General features: G+C 39.3%; 1 protein-coding gene across 1 annotated transcript in view; it reads left to right on the top strand.

The window, feature by feature from the left end:
* Positions 1-22,677, top strand: part of ATP8B4 (ATPase phospholipid transporting 8B4 (putative)) — a 208,033-nt gene that overhangs the window by 104,937 nt on the left and 80,419 nt on the right. The window contains 4 exon segments of the mRNA XM_008705952.2: positions 7,801-7,959; positions 13,719-13,807; positions 16,609-16,805; positions 22,633-22,675. Of these exon segments, the coding sequence (XP_008704174.2) occupies positions 7,801-7,959; positions 13,719-13,807; positions 16,609-16,805; positions 22,633-22,675 (488 nt within the window).

Genomic DNA, 22,677 nt, shown 5'->3' on the forward strand with positions numbered 1-22,677 from the left:
CTTGCTTAAAATGTTTCATAGAATATTTATGGGGTCCTAAAAGGGCAACCTAAATATAATTTCCCATTACTCATTTTTTTCCTGGCAGAATTGGACCCTTATTCCTCTTTCAATCTACGAGGAAGTAAAAATTCATGCTTTTTAGTTTCCTTTATCATAAAAAAGCAGAAAATGATTGTTACAATTACCCAGTTCACTTTCTTTCTTAGATATTGGCAAAGATACCCTATACTGGGATTCAGTTCAGACAACCCTGAAATCTTGGTGGTGTAAACAGTAGAAGTTTATTTCTTGCTCATGTCACATTCTAATGTTAGGTCAAGCAGCCTTTTCCGTCTTAGATCCATGGTGCCTCGACTAATGGCCTCTAAGGTTAACACACTAGAGCAAGGACTAGCTGAAAGAGACGTGCTGACTTTTAACTGCTTCTTCCTCTCACATTTCACTGGCCAGTGGGAGCCACATGGGCCTGGCCTAACTGCAGGGAGGCTGGGAAATAACAAGTAGGGATATTTGTTGGGGGCTACCTGTCTTTAGTATTCTCTAAGAACTCTAATCATAGTTCAATGCCAGGATAGGGTATCAAGGTCCAGGCTGGATTTAGGTTGATTTCTTATGTGCAACTGCAGGAATAGGGCCAAGAATCCTGTGACTCCTCTTACTCTCAATCCCCTCTATCCTGTTCAGCTTTTTTTTTTTCTCATAGCACATATCACCATCTGGCATACTCTATAACTTGCTTATTTTCTAAGTTTATTGTTTATTGTCCATCTCTACTTGCTGCAATGTAAACTGCACAGGGATCTCACTGATGTATAGCAAGTTCCTAGAACAATGCATAGTAGGTGCTCAAGAAATACTTGTTCAATGCATGAATAAATGGTTGCAAATGCCAGAGATTAGGGGGCAGGATCAATATCAGTCCCCAAAAAGACAGCTAAGAGCAAAGGAAGGACCTAAGGTAAAGGGATTGGGAATGGTGGGTGGAAGGATGGGCTGAGACAGAAGCTTCCTGATGGGAACTTGCAGGATAAAGCATGAGAGCTGGTTCCCCTCCTCTTAGAGGGCAGGTGGCTGAGAGAAGGTTCATCTTGTGGTGGTTTTATAATGAGTTTACTTCAGAATCCTTTTTTAAACAAAATTTAACACAGAAGTCCAAAATTCAGGCCAATACAGTGCTCAGACTGAGGCAAGAAAACATTTCCTCACCTAGAACATCTCACAGATGGTGTCTCCTGAAAGGTTAAGGAACGTGCTTATATATAAAAATAATCTTTTTAAATAACTCATACAGTTTATTTTTAGAGTGTGTTCATAATTATTACTATATGTAGCTTGAATTTGCTTCACAGAGCGTAGGTAACTCACCAAATCTCTAACATGTGATTGTTTTCTCAAAGGCAACACAAGTCTTCTCTTTTTAAAAATCATTTATACTTAAACTGTGGTCAGTTCTAAGAAAACATGTAATGCCAGATTCATAAGACTGGTACACTTCTGGGCTAAGAACCAGATTTTTGCCGAATTTACTCTTTCATTCTTAAATTTTGGGTTGAATTTCAATCTACCTTAAAGTTTAAGGCAATATGGTATTTTACAGGTTTAATTTTATTAAAATATGATTTCCCGTTTCCAAGAAAGCATCTTGGAATAAATAGAGGGATTAAGGGGAAATAAATTAGATACAATATACAAATTAGATTTCCCCTGTTAGCAGCCAAATTTAAAGCCCAGGAGGGTGATGCAAGATGTGGCATGGAGAGTCTTGAAAGAGATGAGACAGTTAGTAAACACTAAATCCTTCCCATGAATGCTGTTTCTTCTAAGCCCTAGCTTAGGCATGTTCATTTCAGTGTCTCCCTGACTCTCTGACATGCACAGTCACACACTGTACGTTACATACACACATTTCTGTGCCCATTGCACCATTTCTCTTCTTCCTTTCCTCCCTTTTGGCCTTCTTTCTTATTGTTTTCATCTTCCTCTTCCATTGTTTGTTAGCTTATGTTAGCTCTGTACATGCATTGTCTCTTTTTCTGTGATTCTTTATCTTTTCTCTTCCCATCATTCTGTTCATATTAATTAGCTTACCAAGTCTTAGGGACAAGATACAGTACAAAGTATGTAGGATTATAAAATATCTCCACACGTATTATCTGGTTTCTTTTGATCCGTTTGCTCCTCCATTCTTTTCCTACTCCCTTTTTTTTTTTTGGTCTTCTCTGTCCACCTTTGTCATAATGGGTTATCAGTAGATTTCAGGTTTTCCTCTGGTGACTAGAAAAACTTTCTTGAGTCATGGGAATTAAAACCACATACTGCATCCTTTAGTTTAAACTAAAAGCACGGTATCAACGTTGTGTACATTTGACTAGCTGTGGCATACGGTCTAATAGATGAGACAGACATGTGAGGCACGCCCTTTCCCATGCTCTGTCTGGGCTAAGTATATCTTTTAGCTTGTGACTTCTGGGCAAATCTGGGTATGGTATTATTTTTGCTTCTAGTTACCATGTGGTTTTTCTTCTGAGACTTAGCCAAAACACTTTCTCTAGCACCAAACTACAGTTTCTTGTCCTTGAGTCACAACTGCACATCTTCCAAGTATTTGAAGACCTCAGTTTCCCACTGCTATTCCTAGAGAAGTCCCCACTGGGGACACCAGGCCCAAAACAGATGGCTAGGGCCTTAGGATATCTCTTGTAAGTCTTCCTGCCTTCCCATTTTTGCACCCAAACCTAAGGATGGTGTCTTGCTAGTGGCCGCCTTCGGGCTTGCATTCTTTCTTTTCTTTCATTCATTCTCTCAGTCACCTGTTCATTTACTCAGTAAATGTATATTTAACACAATGACAAGGGATTTCCTAAGCCTGCAGATACAGTGGTTAATAAGTCAGACCAAGATCTTGCTTTCATAGAGCTTATAGCCCAACAGAGAAGATAGACTTGAATAAGTGCTCATTCCTGAAGTTCTCAGGACTTCGACATGACGTTGACACCAGGCATTGTGCCAAGTAACTACACACATAATCTTATTAAATCCTTATAGCCCTGAGAGGAAGAGATCATTACTGCCTCCAATTTATGGGCAAGGAATCAGGCTCAGATTGCTTTTTCTAATGCCACATAGTTACTAAGTGAAGGAGCCAGAATATGAACCCAAGACTGCTGGCAAAGCCTATTCCATGGAAGCCCACAAGAGGCTGTAAACTACAAGAAGAAAGACAGCATTGGGGGCTCCTGGGTGGCTCAGTCGTTAAGCGTCTGCCTTCAGCCCAGGGCATGATCCCGGAGTCCTGGGATCGAGTTCCGCATCGGGCTCCTCCGCTGGGAGCCTGCTTCTTCCTCTCCCACTCCCCCTGCTTGTGTTCCCTCTCTCGCTGGCTGTCTCTCTCTCTGTCAAATAAATAAATAAAATCTTTAAAAAAAAAAAAACATTGGAAAGGTAGGGGAATTAGCATGACAACTTAGCTCCTAATCAGGATGAGAAATACATTTTAAGAATACTCTAAATCTAAAGGTACAAAATTAGTTACCAGAGATCAAGTCCTCCAGGACTTAGATGACATCATCATATTTTTAAAAAGCAGCAATGTTCTCAGTGATCTTGAATGTCAGGATCCCTGACCAGAGTTTATAGAAGAGTTGGCCAAATGTAGAGAACACCACATGCAAGATAGTTTTGAGTTTTGGTAGGTATATCTAGTGATTTTAAAAAATTCTACATAGATATTTTCATACATTGAAAACATCGGAAAATAATTGATATATTGTCCATTAAATTTTGTAAGAAAAAATAACTTGATCTGACATTATAACAAGTATGAAAATAGAGTGGGCCTTGATTTTTCATGTTAAAGTCTTATGGAAATTGAAAAGCTTTTTATAAATGAGTAACTGGAATAGTTGTCAATTATTCATTTGTAAACTGGACATTTTTATGCCTTGGGGAAAGCCCTAGAAATTGTCCAAATGTGTTTTTAGAATCTGTTGCATATTGTTACTGACTGGACTAAGATCTGTCTTTTTTTTTTTTTTTTGTAACTTATGACAAGTTTACATATTTTGTATGACTCTTAATACTGAGTTCTGAACCAGGGAAGGGTTGACTCTTTATTTCAGGAATCTTTGTATATTTTGTGGTCCTTTCTAAAGAATAGCATGTGTGTAATTCAAACACACAAAAACAAACATTTCTTTTTGGTTAAAAAAAAGGCTTGATTAGCATCTTGTGACTTTTTACGTGTTGGATAATTTCCCATTCACCTGGACAAAAGCACAGCCCAACCAATAACTTCCCTCTTTATTGCTGGTATTTATTTGGCCATTATGATAGCAATGATGGGTGGCTGAGGCTTGAAGATCGAAGAACCAAGAAGCTTTAGAAAATAGGAAGGTGACATTCTTCTTCCTAAGAAAAAAAAATACGTTTATCACATCATTAGAGCAACAGTAGTGGGCAGTCTCCTAAACTCTGAGAAACTCTTGGCTGGAGAAACTCTTGAACGGCAATGATGATGTCTTATTCAATAGATAATTTGTCTTATTAAAGAGTTGCAGTGCAGATAATCAAGAAATACTGCCAATAATAATATACAGAAAGAAAGAAAGCCGGCTTCTCTGGAAAATCATGGAGTATTGGGTACTGAGTTCCATTTTCATGGTAAACTGTAGATTTTCACCTTGAGGTAAATGCTGTTGTTCAAGAAGGTTATTAGGATGGTAATTAACCAACAACCCAGAGGACTCAGTTAAGAGTGCGGAGGGAGGTTGAGAATGATATCTTGTGGATTTTGTTTAGGATGGACCTAGAACATTCCTGCGTGATTGCGAACTGGGTAAATTGCTATCTGCTTTCATGTCTGCTCATTTGATTATGTTTCTATTTCATTATTGACATGATTTTTTCCCAGTTGTTTTATTGCCCATTCAAGATGTTGAGAGCACAAAGTCATGTTTTCAGTGAACAACTACCTGAGAGAAAATGCTATTTTTCCCCCCACTGTTTTCTCATCCATTGTCAAACTGACTGTTTACTGCCTCTAACTCTTCTCTGATATTATTAGCAAAAGGAAGAAGAGTCCTAAGGTTTTCCCTACTCATTATTATGCTTTATGGTTAGGGTATATATTTGGTTGTTTCTAATGCACTTTAGGTTTCCCACTTTAGTCCCCAGATCTAGTTGTATCTCTTTAGAGTTAGGCCAACCTTAGCCCCCCAGGGGGGCTAGGCTATTAGGTCTTCCAATCCTCTTTATCATTATTACCATGGAAATAGACACTTCTTTCATTCATCTTAGATCTACTCTAGCACCCTTCTCATTTCCCAACCTCTTTTTTGAAGCCATATGATTTTTTTCTATCTCTCCAACAGATATGTGTTGTGTAGGCAGTATGGTAAGTTATGGGGATACAGAAATGAATACAGTGCTCCCTTCAGAGGAAACCAGTCATCCTTTTTTGGAAAAGGGAAGAAAAGAAGTTTGGAAGTGTTTGATGCTAACAAGGCTAAGAAAGGGGAAGCTGAGCACTTCTTTTTTTTTTTTTTTTTTCTGGAGCTGAGCACTTCTGAAGACAAAAAATGTAGTTTGGCTTTGTCCCCTCCGCCCCCTCCGTTTTGTTTTGACCAGGCTCTGTATTTAGTACTGAAATCAGTGGGACCACACTCTTTGAGAGAGGCTGAATTGGGGCTTGGCCTTCAAGAGCTTAGGCAGAACCCCTTGGCCTTACTGCCTGTTCCTGTCTAGAACCACACCCTTGGTGTCAGGCCAGAAGTGGATGAGCCTTGAGGCTAGGGAGGAGTGAGCCAACATGTTCAAGGCTGTATTTGTCTCCATGTCAGTGGCTGCTTGTGACAATAAAAATGACCAAACGAGCCTGTTTTTTATATTCCTTTTGGCAGGGATTGTGTATCGTGTTGTTTTTGCAGAAAACACATTTTTATTTATTTATTTATTTTTTGGTGGCCAACTTTGAAGACTTGAGAAATTGAGTCTTGGGTCAGAAACTGGAATAAGTTTTAAGGGTTGCTGTCACCGATATTTTTTGTAGGTTTTGCTGGTGATACACAATTCAAGGTTCTACAAAATTTAGGAATGAAACTTAATTGGTCAAGAAGAAAAAGATAATGAATTCTCAGAGTTTAGAAAACAATCCCCTCTCTGCAACCTAATTGTCCAAACAACCTGGGCCGGCTGAAATGAGTCTCAATTTACTTTTTAATATTAGTGATAGGCCATAATGGGAGCAACCAGAATTTAGCCACATCCCTTTGTATAAAAAAATTACTTTGTGCGGGTTATCTAGCCTTGCCCACCTCCTCTTGCCAGCATTCTCATTTAGCGGTGGGTGTCTGGGAAGCTGCCAGTGAATGCTGTTGAGTTGGGGCTGTTTAGGCAGCAATTTTGTTATAACTGGGGAAAGGAAAATGGAATTTGGAAAAAGCAGTCCTGAGGGCCTGAGTCCTTCACTCCTTTCTGGTTTTTGTTTTTGTGTTTTTCACGCAAGATGCAATGTTAGCTGTCTGGTTGTCACCTCTGAGAACTTGAAAAGGAAAAGATCTCATTGTAGGAAGGAGGGGTGTCTGTCTAAGCCTCTAAGTTCAGGTGCTCGGTGAGTGGTGTGACGGTACTACAGAGATCTTCTAGGCTGGGCTGGTCTCCTTTCCCTTCAAGCAGTGCTGAAGACTTCCTTTTTAATTTTTCGAATGCCACTTTGTATGTTCTAACCTACCTTCTTGGCTTTGGTTAAATCCGTGTATTTTTATTGTTCTTGAGAGGTACTAATCTTCACCCCTGAGTTGGGTTTGAACCCATTTGGATCCATCCATTACCTTCTTTTTTCATTCCTTCCCTCTTTTCCTTCATCTCTCCTTCTGTCTCTGAAGTCTTGGTACTCGTTTCTTATAAAAGTTTAACCCCAACCATTTGTAATGCAAATGTATTTAATCTAATAGTTAGATGTTGTGACAGGGTCCCTGCAAGATTATTTCTGGTTTCTTTTTCTGTCAAAAGAACCCCCACCCTGAAAGTATATTTTATTATTGAAATCATGGAACGAATTGATTTATTGATTTGGAATGGGCACACCCTTGGTTTGGAATGGGCCTGGAATTAAAAAAAACAAACAAGAAATGTCTTCTGGCCAGGTTGGGACAAGTTATATGGTAGCTTTGAGGGTCCCCAGAACTCTGCATCTAATCAAGATAAGAAGCATAGAACAGCTGAAAGGAATCACATGCATTCTCAGGCACATGTGGCAAACAAGGCCCAGCTTTTTTGGGGGTGGGACATCATAGGATCCCTCAAGATTCTGATAATGAGCCTAGAAAGACCTGATTAACTTTGGTTGTGAAGCTGGAAGCATGCCATCTTAACCTGTGTGAAAGTTCACAGTAAGTAAAAAGAGACAGAGGAAGGAAAACTTGTAGGACAGTCCCTGCTTTGTTTTCAGAAATCATTGTCACCAACTAGAAGTAGAGGGGAGAGATTTTTATTTAAGCAAAAAAATCCACGGCTCTCAAAGTTTCTATTCTTACTTGGAAAGTGCAGAAAGCTGTGTTTAAAACACTTGATAGATTTCCGTCTTTGTACCCCCACCCCCTCTCCCCACCACCACCAAGCTTATTTTTCCTAGGACAGTCTTGTATACATAGCATTGCACTGTCTAAAAGAGAAGGATAAAAATATCCTGTGTATTAGTAGGAGGATGGTAACACAGTAGGGTGGACTGCTAAAGAGAATTTGAAGTGAGTCATAAACAGGTTTTCGTTTTGTTTTTTTATCTTTATTTTTATTTTACAGGGATTGTCGTCTGTGAGGCGCCTAACAACAAATTAGATAAATTCACCGGAGTTCTCTCCTGGAAGGACAGCAAGCACTCCCTCAACAACGAGAATATAATCCTGAGGGGCTGCATCCTGAGAAACACCAGCTGGTGTTTTGGAATGGTTATTTTTGCAGGTACAGCTGACTGCCCCGTGTTGGTTACGGGGGAGCCCGTCCTGAGGTGTGCGTGGGCAGCCTGCACCTCTCCAGGTTGGATGAGGAAGGTGCTTTTGTTCCATACAAGGTGCTGCTTTGGGTTGGCTGCAGAGGGCACCCCCACTCCCCTGGGAGTAGTGGGGGGGGGGAGGGGGAGTGCCCTGTGTGAGGAACCACTGGCATCATGAACTCAAGGGGTGCTTGGGCTTTAATTGCTCAGTGGGTGCTGGATACTGTTTAGTTTCTCTTTCTTTAACTTCATCTCAGTCATTCCCCTCATTGTATATATTAATCTACTTGCCTTTAAAGTGGGGGAAGAGTGTGAAAGAAGCACACCCCCCCCCGCCCCGCTCCGCTGTTGTTTGTAGTTTGCAGAGGTCAAGCAGTCCTTTTGGAAGAGCTTTCTTGGAGATCCTGCAATCATTTCTGTTTATACTCTGTAGCTTCTTCTACTATTTGTCAGCAGGACAGTGGGGCCTGGAAAGACTGTGCATGATGGAGGTGTGGGCGTGGGAGACAGGCAGGCTGGGAGGGAAAGTGCCTCTTACTCTTCCTGCTGGCCACTTGTCCTGTCTTGACTTTATGTCTACAGGCCCAAGGTGGCATTCTCCTGTTAGGGAAGCTTACAGTAGCTCCATTACATAAAGCCACTCAAATTGTACTCATGGCTTCCATTGCCAGCCGTTGATTTTTAAAAATCCTGTTTATTATGACATCAAGTTAAGATGTGTTTTTGGGCCTGTTGACTATATGTGCAATCAAAATTGGAATGTTTTTCCTAACTGACTTTCCTCAACAACAACAAATGTTTATTAAAGACTCAAATGTGTTCCAAACCTAGAAAAGTCCTCCCGATTCCTCCTAAATACTCTCAGCTGTGGGTGTTAGCAAGGCTCTCGCTGCTTGGGGTATTGCCATTGTAAGGACTTGAGAAATCCCTAGAAGTATGGCAGTATATGGGCTTTTATCTGGGGACGAATCTGCTTTCATAATTCACTCATCAGATGCTTTAATTCGTTAGGGAAATAAACCTGTGAGCACATATGTTCTTACTTGCATCTTTCTTGCATTAAGAAAAAGAGCTAGGCTTATACATTACCCTCCCTTTATCTTCCCACATAATGAGGGGGAGACTTCTTGAAGGTCCTTTAGTGGGAAGGGCCCTTCTGGTTTGCTCCCCGTCATCATAGAAGTTGGGGGGCTTCCTCCTAGGAATGGGCTGCAGCCCAGCGTTTTGTTTGCATTTTTGTGAACTTGTTTGGAATGACTCATTCAGGACTATGGTTCAATTACAGCATGTTATGCTAGGACAGCTGTGTGAGCCACTCAGGGGCCAAGTTTTCCTTCATACGTTTCGCTCTGGGGAAATGTGCCTACACAGAAGGGGTGGTAAATTGGACAGGGCTCCCCCCAAGAAGTATAACAGAAAGCTCACAGAATTAAGATTGGACAGAGCTGGGTGCAGATTTGTTTACCAGCTGCAGGATGTTAAGCCTCAGTTACTTAAGCTTTAGTTTCTTCTGTGACATGGGGATAATGAGTACATTAGAGAGTCACTGTAAAGGCTCGGGGGGACAATGCAAAAGGCAGAGGATCCTTGACAAATGTCACTTTCCTTCCTTCCCTGCTTCTACCATCCAGCGTCAATTCCGAGCGCACTGCCTGCCCCATAGACTGAGCATTGGTTTAATATACTGCTCTTTGGATCTCGGCAGGTGGGAGTGGGGGAATAGCCTCTTCTTTTTGTGTATAGATTGGATGTTCTTCATGAAGCAGATACTTGTAAAGCAGAGAATGCCTGCGTTGACTTTAGTCCGGGCATGAATGTTCATAGAAAGCTTAGCTAGAGTAGTGACAGGCAGAGGAATGGTTGGTTTGGTCAATGCCAGATTTGAACAGATGAGTGTCTCAGAACTCCCGAATCTGAAGACCTCTAATTTGGGGACCTAGTTCCCAGGTGAACACTTAGATCTTATGAAAGTTATCCAAAATTAATTATGAACTATTCTTTCTATAGTACTCTGGTTATAACTATCACTAAGGATTGTGTAAGGAATATAGTTGACACAGACATCGTTCACTTTACAAATCTATAATTTCTGAGGCTCGAATATACATTAACAGCTAGGCTGTGCCTCCCTGGTAATAGCTTTTCTTTCACTCGAGAGAGGAGGAAGTCTTGTGTCTGAGTGGACGAGTCTAATTCATTTAAGGAATCCATGGCAGTCAGCACCATGTTGGTGCACAGCAGAGCTTTTTGCTGGATGTCTTCCATTTGCCCCTCCTAATATACTGTCACCTTCCCCCCTCCCCAACTTCTTTCTGCCTTGGGAGGCTGATTTGTATGGTTTACACTAATAGGTTTCCTTGAATTTTGGCTTCTAGTTAGGCTCTATCATTAAGGACCATGGAAAGAAAGGGAGAAAGAAGATTGAGGTAAGGTATTTATTCCCCCAGACTTCCACCCTGTTCACTTCAGGCTGGCTGGGTCCCTCAACCTAAAGTCAGCTTTCTTAAAGGTTGCAGACTCTGTACTGTCCTTTAGGGTCCAGTAATCACTCCCTTCTAGCTTAGATAGAGAACATCCTGATTGCTTCTAAGTCTTTGGTTAGTGCATGAACCTTTTGCTTCCCCTACACCCCCACCCCCACCCCCACTTTTGTGAAGAGTCCCTTTAGAAAAAAAATTTTTTTCTCCAGTTGTCCTTGTTCAATGCGTCATCTATTTCCTGTTTGGAATCTGAATGAGTCATAGTCTTAAATACACATTGATTGAATGAGTCAATGAATTAACGGAGTATTTCGTATGTTTTAAAACTAGTGGTGAAGAGCAAAGAGCTTCCGAGTTAGATATATCTGGGTTTGAATTCTGGTTCTGTTATTACTAAACAAGAAATCTCCGGCAAGTACTTAAATACTTTAAGCTTGTTTCATTATTAGTGAATTAAGGATAATACCTAATTAATTGGATTGTTTCAAGCATTAATTGAGATAATAGATGAAAAGCACATATGCACGTTACCTAAAACATAACAAGTACTTAATAAATTCATTAAACAGTTATTTATTGAGTGCCTACTATGTGGCAAGCACTATACTTCTTATTCATTTCTGATTAAGAATGTGAACAAAGACAAACGCAGTCCATTCACTCGTGGTTTTGACTCTGGTAAGAGCAAGAGAACTTAATCTCAGATAATTGTTGTAATGAATATATAACTTCAAACGGAGATAAGTGCTCTGAAAAAAAAGAACATGGACTCACAAGAGTATATAATGGAGGAATATGAAGAGAAAGAGCAAGCTAGTTAAAAGTCACATGGTGGACAAAGGCCCTGTGGCAGGACTGAGAATGGTGAGGTAAAAAAAATTTAAGAAGACCAGTGGGGAGTATGGAGAACATGGAGGATATGGATAGACATGCGACTGGAGATGTGGATAGGATCTGGACCATGTAAAACCTTGTGGTCTGTATCCAGAACTTTGGTCTTTATCTTTTAAGAACACTGGGAAGCCACTGTTAAGTTTTTCAAACGTGTGTGTGTGTGTGTGTGTGAGAGAGAGAAATCTGAAAAACTCATTACTGCCCGTGGTATTTGTAAAGTTGGTAAATAGCAGGTCCTTGAAAGAGTATGTCATTGGGTTTGGGGAAGAGAAAAATATTCATTAAAGTTGGGAGTAGAGTGGATGCAGGGAGACAAAGTAACCAGGCTTTTACCATAGTCCAGTTGAGAGGTTGATGGTACTTTGGGCTAGGGGGGGAGTCATGGAGATAGACTAAACTCCTAGGCTTCTCTCAGCTTTCACAACTGGATGGATGGTGGTGCCATTCACTGACATAAGGAAGCCTGGGGGAGGATCACAAGCTGGGCTGGACCAGGGCTGCTTGAGGAGATTTAGAAGAATCCAGGTGAAGATGCCATAGAGGCAATTAAATGTATGGGTTTAGATCTCAGAGGAGCAGTCTAAGCTGGAGATTTACATTTGGTCTATAGACGGTAATTGGAGTTGTGGTCTTAAATGAGATTTCCCAGGGAAGGTGGATTCCGAAGAAGAGAAGATGGGCTACACATGAATGAGTGTGAAGGAATCCTGGTGTTTAGTGGCTGGGTAGAGAAGGGTGAGCATCGTGGAAGACAAAGAAGCAGTTAACAAAGAGGTAGGAGGAAAAGCAGGAGAACTTTGTAATACCGAAGCTAAAGGAAGAGTGTGTTTCAAAAGGGTGGAATAGTCAATGTGTCAGTGGCTGTTGATAGGTCAAAGAAGGCATACAGGGTATTGATGATAACACTGGATCTGAAACTAGGTTGAGTAATGATTAGGAGCTAAGGAAACAGGCTGCTGAGTACAGAAATTCTTTCAAGATCTGTGACTATGAGGGAAACAAGAGATGTGTGAATCAGCATCTATAGATATATTTAAACAAATGCTTAAAAACCCCTTAGGTGTATTCTCTGCTGCTTTGTGTGTGTATGTATGCCTAAGAAACAGAAATTTTTAGCACAAAACTGGGGTCTGTCAGTATCTCAGCTTTTACCAATCACAAGCTTTATTTGCTCTTTGTGATCTTTACTATACAAGAAATGCTTCCCACCCTCAGTGTCCATATGATTTTAATAAACAATTCTGAGAAAATGTGGGTGGGCTCCTTTACACAGCAGTAGTTGGGAATAGGACAGTGGGGTACAATTTCCAACTTCAGACTGAATTTTATGAGACCCCAGTCTTTGCTTCCATTTGTCTTTTAAGTAAATGAAAGTCTTCTAAGGATGTGCTCATTCTTCCCTTTTAGGTTGGCGTAAAACAATTTTTTAAAAGTTTTTATTATGTTATATTAGTAGGATGGCGTAAAATTTTATGTGTGCCTCTCCTTTAATTCTTTCAATTCCCCTCTCTCCTATATTAAATGGCTGCATGAATTGATGATAATAATGGGAAGATGATGTGGAGAAGAACACTAGAGGAATCAGATATAATAAAAGCTTAATTGCTTCCATTTCGCATCTTCCATGTCCACACAGAATTTCCTTAGCAATATATTCTAATATTCTCTTTTGTTAATCATCTAGTTATCTATCTCTAAGGCAGTAATAATAATTCTTAGAATTACTTGAGCAAGGGACTTAGTAAATATGAGAGAATGTATTTTAAGCCAATTCTTGCCCTTACGAAAAAGTGTCTATTACATGCACAATGAGAAATACATAATAAAGGTTTAATTTACTTGCTGATGTATTGTTTGCATTTATTCTAGTTTCTCCATAAAGGCATCCCAGATGTTTTTGGGAAAAAGATCCAGAATTTGATTTCTGATTTTAACTTTCCATTTTTGTTCTCAGTGTTCTGAGTTGCATTTATTACTGCGTTCTTTCTAACATGCCAAATTATTCTTCACTGGGATTGACTCTGTTTCCTTTCACTCCTTCAACTATAAGCACATCCATACACAGCTTTTTGAAAAGTAGCATTTCTCAAACCTTTCAGCCACAGGTTCTGTCCGGATTTGTCCTCTTCTAAGGAGACCAATTCTCTTGCAGTCTCCAGGGTGGTTATTAAGCTACCAGTTGAGAATCGTACATAACTTAAAAATGGCCCCGTTCTTAATAAAAGTTAAATTATTTTGAAAAACATATTATTGTCCTTTCAGGAACATTTGACATGATAAGAAATAATAATAATGATAATAATACATCATCAAATCATTTTAAAGTTGCTATTTAATTTTTTTTTTTTTGGCAGGTCCTGACACTAAATTAATGCAGAACAGCGGTAAGACAAAGTTTAAGAGGACAAGCATTGATAGACTGATGAATACTCTAGTACTATGGGTAAGATACTGTAACAAAATTAGGCAAAATCGCTAGTCATTGTTATCTTAATATATTTCTTATTTTTTGCTGGGAATTCTTTCAGAGACCTTTATTCTCCTTGTGGAATTTGTATTTGGGGATCTTGATCTGGGGCCCAGTTATATTGCCCTCTACTTTCTAGATTATGATTTCTCAACCATTGGTAGAGTTTCTCATGAGAGGTAAGATAATGCTTACGGAGGCTGTCACGGTCTTGCCAGTTCTCCATATTTCAAGTATTCATTTTTTAAAAGAAAAGACAATTTGTAAGGTAGTTTGTTCCCTTTGTTGTCTTACCTTTGCTCACGTTCTCTTGACATAGTTCATGGTTGGAGCTGGCTTCATGGGTGTGTGACCTGTGTAATTATACGTGTTCCCCACTCAAAAGGGCCTCATACTTAGCTTACTGATCTGCTGTCGCCATGTAGAAAGTATCAGTAATTTTTGAACAAGGGGTCCTGTATTTTCATTTTGCACTGGGCTCCACAAATTGTGTCGCTGGTTCTGCTTTTGAATCTTCTAAGGCCCAGGTCGCAGTTTCTCCTCGTTCGTGAAAGCTTCTGAACCTCCTTAGCCTGGGGTTATGTCTTCCCTCTGAATTTTTGCTCTCTTCTGCATTTTTTGAAAAATGTTTTTTACCATCCATTTGCCAAAAACAGTTGAGTATTTCTTGCCTCGTACCCTTCTGTCAGTTAATCTTGTCCTTCCTCATGCTGTGCACCTGATTGTTATCTGACTTTTTGTGTAATACTGCTTTGCCTCCTTATGTCGGAATTAAGTTGGAGGACATTGACTTTAAATATGAGGGCAATGACTTTGAACCAAGCCCACCTCCATCACAGACACACAAGCAATTTTAAAGAATTGGAGCTCAGTATATGTTTGCATAACTGATATGTGATAGTGGGACTCTGAATAAAGAAAGAAGGACGTGGACTCTTCTTGGGCACAAAATACTGGCCGGGCTCTGTGTGTGTGTGTGTGTGTGGGGGGGGTTTCTTGCTGTCAAGTTGCCTGTTAATTTTATTAGAGAAATCAGATGTCCATGTGTATTGTTAAAGACTATAAAAAAGTACAAAGTTAAGTGTCAAGTAAGTAGTAATGCTTTGGGAGTTTAAAGGCATGATGATTAGGGAAGGCAACATGGAGAGGGTAGGGATGGGTAAGTTTAAATGGGTGAAGACAAGCGTGAGCATAATAGCAAGCAGCGGGCTCTGTGTTTCACATTTGGTGTCATCCTCTGAACTGGGCTTTGCTCCCACTACACCCATCCCCTTGGGACAGTCTCCAGGGCCAAGGGGACATGCTTAGCTTGTGTCCTGTCCTAGAATTCCCTATTTCAATGGCCTTGAGCCTATTTCTAGGGCTTGCATGGGGATTGTATATGTATCCACCACCGAGTAAAATTACTGATTGTGAAGGAGAGACTGTCCCAGCTTTTCATACTAGAAAATCAGATAATCCATTGGAGGATTAGAAGTTGAGTCCATCCTAAGTTAGGGCATTTAATGCCAAGTAGCACCAATTTTAATGCTCTTAAAGTAATTCAGTTCAATTAAATTGTAGTATTAATCATTGAGAGAAAAGAGGATACTGTGATACAGGTATCAAATTGGTAGGATTTCAGGATTTCACAATTTTACTTTTTTCTAATACATGATTTTCTAAGGTACTTTAAATTAGGTTTTCCCATACTTTTTTCTACATAAATGTCTTCTTGTATGTATATTTTGTTCATGAATAGTAAAGAAGAAAGCAGTCCTAGGATGCCTGAATTTTCCTTCTTGGAGGAAAAAGGAAATAAGTTAAATACAGCCCTATTCCCTAGCCCACCTCCTCCCTTAATAGCATCTGGTCTTGGCTCCTGACACAGTATGACACTTGGCAGAGCAAAGTCCCCAGAATCACTTGTTCGGCTCAGGTCTTACCTGTTTACTGACTTTGTGTCTTTCCTTTCCAAGGCTGGCATTTGGGCTCACAGGGAACTGACCTTGCTCCCCTTCTAGTTGCCATACCTCCAAAATGTGTGCTTTGCTAATCCTGATACTAATCTCAATGTAAGAGTTGGCTAACGGTTTTCGGGTTACTTCCCACTATTTTTTAAATTTCAAAAGGAAAACATATATATCATGCAGTATTTTAATGAATCCTTCTTTTTCTTGTGGACCTTAAGTAAGGATTGTACGGCTAGATCTATAGCCAAGAGACTGGACTAGTCTCAGATTGTTCTTCATCACTGGTATTTTCTTCCTTTTGCTTTTATGCCTTCGGTGACGTATAATTTATCATTCAAAGAGGGCACTTTTGAAGGTGAAAGGAGGAAACACAATTAATATTACATCTGGACAACAGATATAAACTGGGGCTGACCAGGGCAAATCAGGACATATGACCTTCCTCACTTAAGCCATTTAAGTATATGCACTCATCACAAATCAAGGGCGTGAAGTTATTGGCTTTGTGAGCATGGATAAATCATATAATCTTTCTGTGCTTCTGTTTTATTTTGTTCTGTTTTTGCCTAGTAACATGTAAATGATTGTCCCTATCTCAGACCATCAGTGGGAGAATGAAGTGAGAAAATGCATGTACAATACTTAGCCAAGTTCCAACATAAAAATATGAACGTTTTCTTGTAAGATTAATGATAATAAGAAGAGCTTTGCATGACCTGCTTTTCAAATGACAATTTCTTGGAGTTAGGAGTGTAACTGGATTGTGTCGATATGATGAGTTTTGGGTTCAAATTAACCTTAACCAGACTTCTCTTCTCATTTCAGATTTTTGGGTTTCTGGTATGCTTGGGAATTATTCTTGCAATAGGAAATTCCATCTGGGAGAATCAAGTTGGAGACCAATTCAGAACTTTCCTCTTTTGGAATGAAGGAAAGAAGAACTCTCTGTTCTCAGGATTCTTAACATTCTGGTCATATATTATTATTCTCAATACAGTTGTACCCATTTCATTATATGTGAGGTGAGATGAGAGTTTATACTTGAGATAAGTCACTTTGTCAAAAGACGTTGTTGTGCTCGATCATGTTCTGTAATCATTTTTGTTTTAAAATTATGACAGTGAGGCAGCTGTCTTGCTCTAACTGCTTACAATCCGCTACATCTGTTACAAATGAGGCAACTCAACTTCTTAATCTGCTTCACTTTTACATTTTCAAATTATAAATCCATTTTATTTTCTCCTTGATTTGATTTGGTTTCTTAGGAATGTTATTCTTTGGGATACATGGACTACAGTGTCTCATGCAACCTGATAGCTAGAATTGGGTTGATATTGGGTAAGAAATGGAAGACTATTTGGGGATATCTATTGTGATGATGATTCCCTGCTACTAGTCTGGCTCCCCATACCCAGATTTGGATTCACTTCCACCACTTAGTAGCTCCATGGGCAATTTATTCACCTTCCAGTGCCTCTGTTTCCTGATTTTAAAAGTAAAAAAATAATAGTATTTTACTTAATAGGATTGTCTAGAGAGTAAACAGACTATAAAGCTCTTAAAAGAATGTCTGATGCATTGTAAGAGCTTAATGAATGTTGATTTTTCCTATTCTTAGTAACTATAACATAAAGAAGTTGAAATATAGTTGGTTGTCCTTGTCCATTGTTAAATAAGTGTGGGTCGTAACTCCCACTGCAACGTGATCTGTCATTTTTAGATTTGGTCTCACAAATTAGAGCTAAAATGATCTCTTTTTCTCTGTCTCTCCATACACACATACATACGGACACACACAAATGTGCACGTGTGCCTTTATGTGCACATATGTATGTATATTTGTGTGTGTATTTGATAAGGCTTAGAAGTTGGCCCTAGAGTGTATACCTGAGGTATTTTTGATCCTAATCCTACCAAGACTGTGTCAGACAATCTCAAAGGCACTGGAGCCAGGATGAGACTTGGTTGTTTGACGTTCCTCATCACCAGAACTTTAACAATACAAAAAAAAATTACCGGCTCTAAATCCCCACTAATTTTTACGAGCTTCTTTTTCTCTCTTTCCAAAATCCTAGCTATGATGAAGCAAGGGAAGTTCAATGCACAAAATCCACCCTTGTTTTGGATAGCAGTCAGGAAACTGAAATGTCAAGTTGTGGGAAATTGACTTGAAGTAGGGGCATGTGGCCACAGCACCACAAATTGCTCTGGGCCTTCTGGAGCTGTGGTCAGAGCAGGCTCTATTTAAACTGTATCCTACTGGCTCATCTTTGATTCTGAGGACCTCTCATGCTTGTATCCAATTATAAAGTCTGTAGTAAACCCTGCTCCTTGCCAGAAGAGCTATGGTCAGCTTTTATAGCTTTCCTTTTATGTCCTAAATGAACAATAAGGGCTCAGAGTGGCTTACCGTCTGCACATGTGCAGGTTCACGTGTCCTCACGAAGGAAGCCTATTCTGTGTATGCACTTTCTTTGAAGTGCGTTGGCATTTTTCATTTAACGATTTGAAAGACTGGTGGTGTAGAGGTCAAGGCTAGATTCCCAGGTTAGCATTCCTTTTCCTTCTAATGTGTATCTTGCAGTAGTGAAAAGAAAACCTAAATCGAGTAGTCCAAACCCAGGTTCTGGTCTTGGCACGACCACAAGATAAGTTGCATGACCTTGAAGAAAGCACTTGGCTTCTCTGTGCCTTAGTTGGCCTATGAACTATGTGCTGCTCAGTAAAATGGGAGGATTAAAATAATTGATGTCCGAGTTCCTTTCTGCACCAAATAATACCACCTTACTCCAGATAACATTTTATATTTTATGTAAAGTGCTTTCATGTACTCTATCTTACTTACGTCTCCCAATGACCTTATAGTTATTGCCCAACTACTTTCAGAAATGAGATGATTTGCTCAGGCTCGTGGGGCTGATTAAGGATAAAACCAAGATCCAAACCCAAGTCTTCTGACACTTGGTACAGTGTTTTTCCTCTCTCCCTAAAGCAGTGTCTGGTTTATTACTCAGTGAAGACATCAAGAGAAGGAAAAAAGTTTAGAGTTCTGTACCTGTTGTAAGGCATAGTAATGATGAGGGTAAATGTAAGCTTTCCTCTCACCAAACAAGAGCAGTGATTCTGATCTAAACATGAGGGGAAGAGCATTCCAAGGAATTTCAGGTTGCTCTGTCCTAAAGACCGACACCTACAAAAAGAGAACCCCCAGATTTTTCTTTTTGGAGAGAAGGCCTTCTATAAAAGCTTCCTTTAGGCTTTCGAATAGGTACAAAGTATAAATTAGGACCATATGTCACTTGAGGATAAAAGTGTAGAATTTACTTGGAATGGTTAACAATTCCATGTGAACAGAGGATGTTGACGTTGGTAAGATATTTCTATGCTGTCAGTTTGTTTCTTATCCAGCTATGGTTTTTTAATACATCATCTTAAGAAATGCAGCCATGTACTCCCAAGGAATTAGATTTTGGGTGTTTTTTTCCAAAGCAATAGGAATTCATTTCGACTGTGCTTGTTTAGCCACAGAATGGCTGGAATCATAAGCCCTGTTCTTTGAGCATTCAGGCAGAAAACACTAAGCGCTTGATTATGTTAACTCTGAACATTTGTCTCCTTTTCTGTGCTATTATAAGACAGAGAGTTGAATGTTCCACTATGACTCTCTTAAATCCTCTTTCCCAAACAAAAAGGATACCCTTCCTCTCTACAGACTATTTGAAGATCTAAGAGTTCAAATTAATTTACAATACTTCATTTGGTTTGAAGGGTAGCACAGAAGTAAGGATCAAATGCTATTCCATTCATTTTGCTTCGAGTTTTCAGGGCGCTATCTCACTTCCAGATAGATGAAACCTTCAAACTGTTTGTACAGCTACCTGCACAATCCCATTCTTAAAGTCAGGTCTGCACTGGCTTTACCAAACGCCTGAGATCTCATCTTGGCTTGGTGCTTAATTATTTGTGTGACCCTGGGTTAGTCATTTCACTTCTAGGTTTTATTTATTTATTTGTTTGTTTTTAAGATTTCATTTATTTATTTGACAGAGAGACAGCCAGCAAGAGAGGGAACACAAGCAGGGGGAGTAGGAGAGGAAGAAGCAGGCTCCCAGCAGAGGAGCCTGATGCGGGGCTCGATCCCAGAACGCCAGGATCACGCCCTGAGCCAAAGGCAGACGCTTAACGACTGAGCCACCCAGGTGCCCCACCTTCTAGGTTTTAATGTCCTTACTGGTAAAATTAGGGAATAGAAGGTCAGGATTCATTCATTCAGCACTGATGGACTACTTATGACAGATCAAGCGCTGTGCTTGGTCCAGTGTATGTGCTAATATTTTTTGAGTGAATGGAATAAAGAAAACAAAGCTGAAATAGAAAAGTTAGCAAGGAATTTACAAGGAAGTGTGTGTGGGGGGAAGTGGGAGAAACAGATGGGTAAACTATAAGAAAATACATAAACAAATACAGAATAGGACTTATTTATTTTTATATTGTAGGATTCTACAGAGTCATAGTGGATTTTTAGTTTAGGGGAAAAAATGTTACCATTTAAATAGTTCAAAAATGAACTGGTGCCGTACCATTTTTGGAGAGGGAAATATTAGGAGCATAGAATGTAATGCCTAGAAAGGATTTTGGTATCATCTTTTGTCTTCAAGGAGACAACTGTTCAGAGTTAGCATAATCAGGCCACTGTTAATGTTCTCACTTTACAGATGAGAAAACCAAGGCTTAATTCCCATTAAGATTGGAAATAAGCCATAGGTCCTTGCTATTGTCATTACTGTGTTACACTCTTCTGGGTGACCTTGTTAATGTAATAAGACATGTAGCCAAAATACCAATGAACAGAAGAAGACATGAACCTGAAATGGTAATAACCCTATTAGAAAGGAAGAGCATAGACAATGTGATTATAGACCTAGGAAATTCAAAACGATGATTCTGTGAGGCTCTTAGTAAGATAATTCAGTTAAATGTCTGATTTGTGCCATTATCACATTTTTTAATATTGGAAAAAGCTTTTAATGTTAAACAAACAAACCCTCTCCTTTAGGCCAACAATAATTTAAACAATGATCTCCTCAATGAAAAGATGCAATGTCCAGGAACACATCTATTAGGCTATAGTGTGGACTTGTGTGAAAAACAAAGCCAAACCAAAACTAAACTAAAACCCTTTACCAACAGAGGTACCTTTCAAAATTGAATTACTGGAAAGATTTATCCTTCTCCTTGAAGTTGCATTTATATATTAAAATATCAGTTCTTTTCCAATAATTAAAAGTTTAACATAGACTAAATACAAGTCTCAAATAAGTTTTATGAGAAAGCAGATACGTTGATTCTAAAGTTTGCTTAAACGAATACACTGATTCTATCAGGAAGAAGAGTGATTATAGCTAAGAATTTTTAAAGAGAGTAAGTGTTCTCTTATATCCTCCCAGGTATTGCCAAATTTTATAAAGCTGCAATAAGGAAAATAAGAGATGTATTAAGTGACATATTAAGGAATAAAACTGAAATCCCTAGAGTAGATTCTAGTGAGGAAAACAATGTATAGGTGGCATGCAAGCATCCCAACACGGTAAGGGAAAGGATTTCTTGTTCAATAAATGGTGATGAAAAACTTTGTAAAAATTGAAATTAGGGGTGCCTGGATAGCGCAGTCGTTAAGCGTCTGCCTTCGGCTCAGGGCGTGATCCCGGCGTTGTGGGATCGAGCCCCACATCAGGCTCCTCCGCTATGAGCCTGCTTCTTCCTCTCCCACTCCCCCTGCTTGTGTTCCCTCTCTCGCTGGCTGTCTCTCTGTCACATAAATAAATAAACTCTTTTAAAAAAATTGAAATTAACACTGCATATGTACATCATACTTATACAAATTCCAACTGTGATAAGGAATTAAATATGGAAAATTCAGTAAAGAACTAGGAGGAAAAATAAGGATGTCTGTATATATAATCTTGGCATAGGGAAAGCCTATCCAAGCAAAACTCCCCAAATAGAAGCTATAATCTATTGATAAATTTGATCAATTAAAAAGAAAACTTCTTCATGTCAAAAGTAGTGGAAACAAAATTAAAGGACAAATGATAAATTGGTAACATTTGTATGATGTGTACGTATATACATTATACATGGTAAGCGATTAATTTTCAGTTATCTAATTGCAGAAAGTTACAATGTTAACCTTTTTGGAAATTGTTTTAACCTTACATATGTCAGAGATTTTAAAAGTTCATACCTTTGGCCACAGAAATTCCACTTGTAGAGCTGGCAAGTCATAAATTGCCACTAGATCATGAGACAATGCTCTTTTCCTGGCAAAGGGGCAAAGTAATATAACAACAATGATTACTGTATTGAGATATACTCAGTATCTTTTATGGTTTGCTTAGTGCCTTACGGAGAGGCTGCTTCTACCTCTTTTGGCAAAGTGAAGTGCATCAAGCGATGTATTAGAAAGTCCTCAACAACACATTTCTTTAGATCTTTCTGGAAAACATCTTTAATCATAGTCAGTTTCTCCTAAGATATAAGAGAAATGCCAACTTAAGCTACCCAAGAAATCTCCACTGGGCCTGTTTAATATAAATGGTGACCCATGGAACATTCTCCAAGGTTTTATGCAAAGTCAGTCTATTTTTTCACGGTGTTCCAGGGAAATGACTTTAGCAGGTTCATGATCAGACTCTGCTGAGATGCTTCTGAAGGTCACCAGGACCTGGGAACGAAGCATCCACACTTTCTCCTACACTCTGGTCTTTGATGGACTTCTTAACTTTGGCAAAGCTTTGTATGTTCTGAAATTGATGGAGCATTTCTTTTTCTCCATTTTAATGGACAAAGTATGGAAGTAATTCGTCTGGGACACAGTTATTTTATAAACTGGGA

Source organism: Ursus maritimus, unplaced genomic scaffold (assembly GCF_017311325.1).
Source record: "Ursus maritimus isolate PB19 unplaced genomic scaffold, ASM1731132v1 scaffold_35, whole genome shotgun sequence".
Lineage (NCBI taxonomy): Eukaryota > Metazoa > Chordata > Mammalia > Carnivora > Ursidae > Ursus > Ursus maritimus.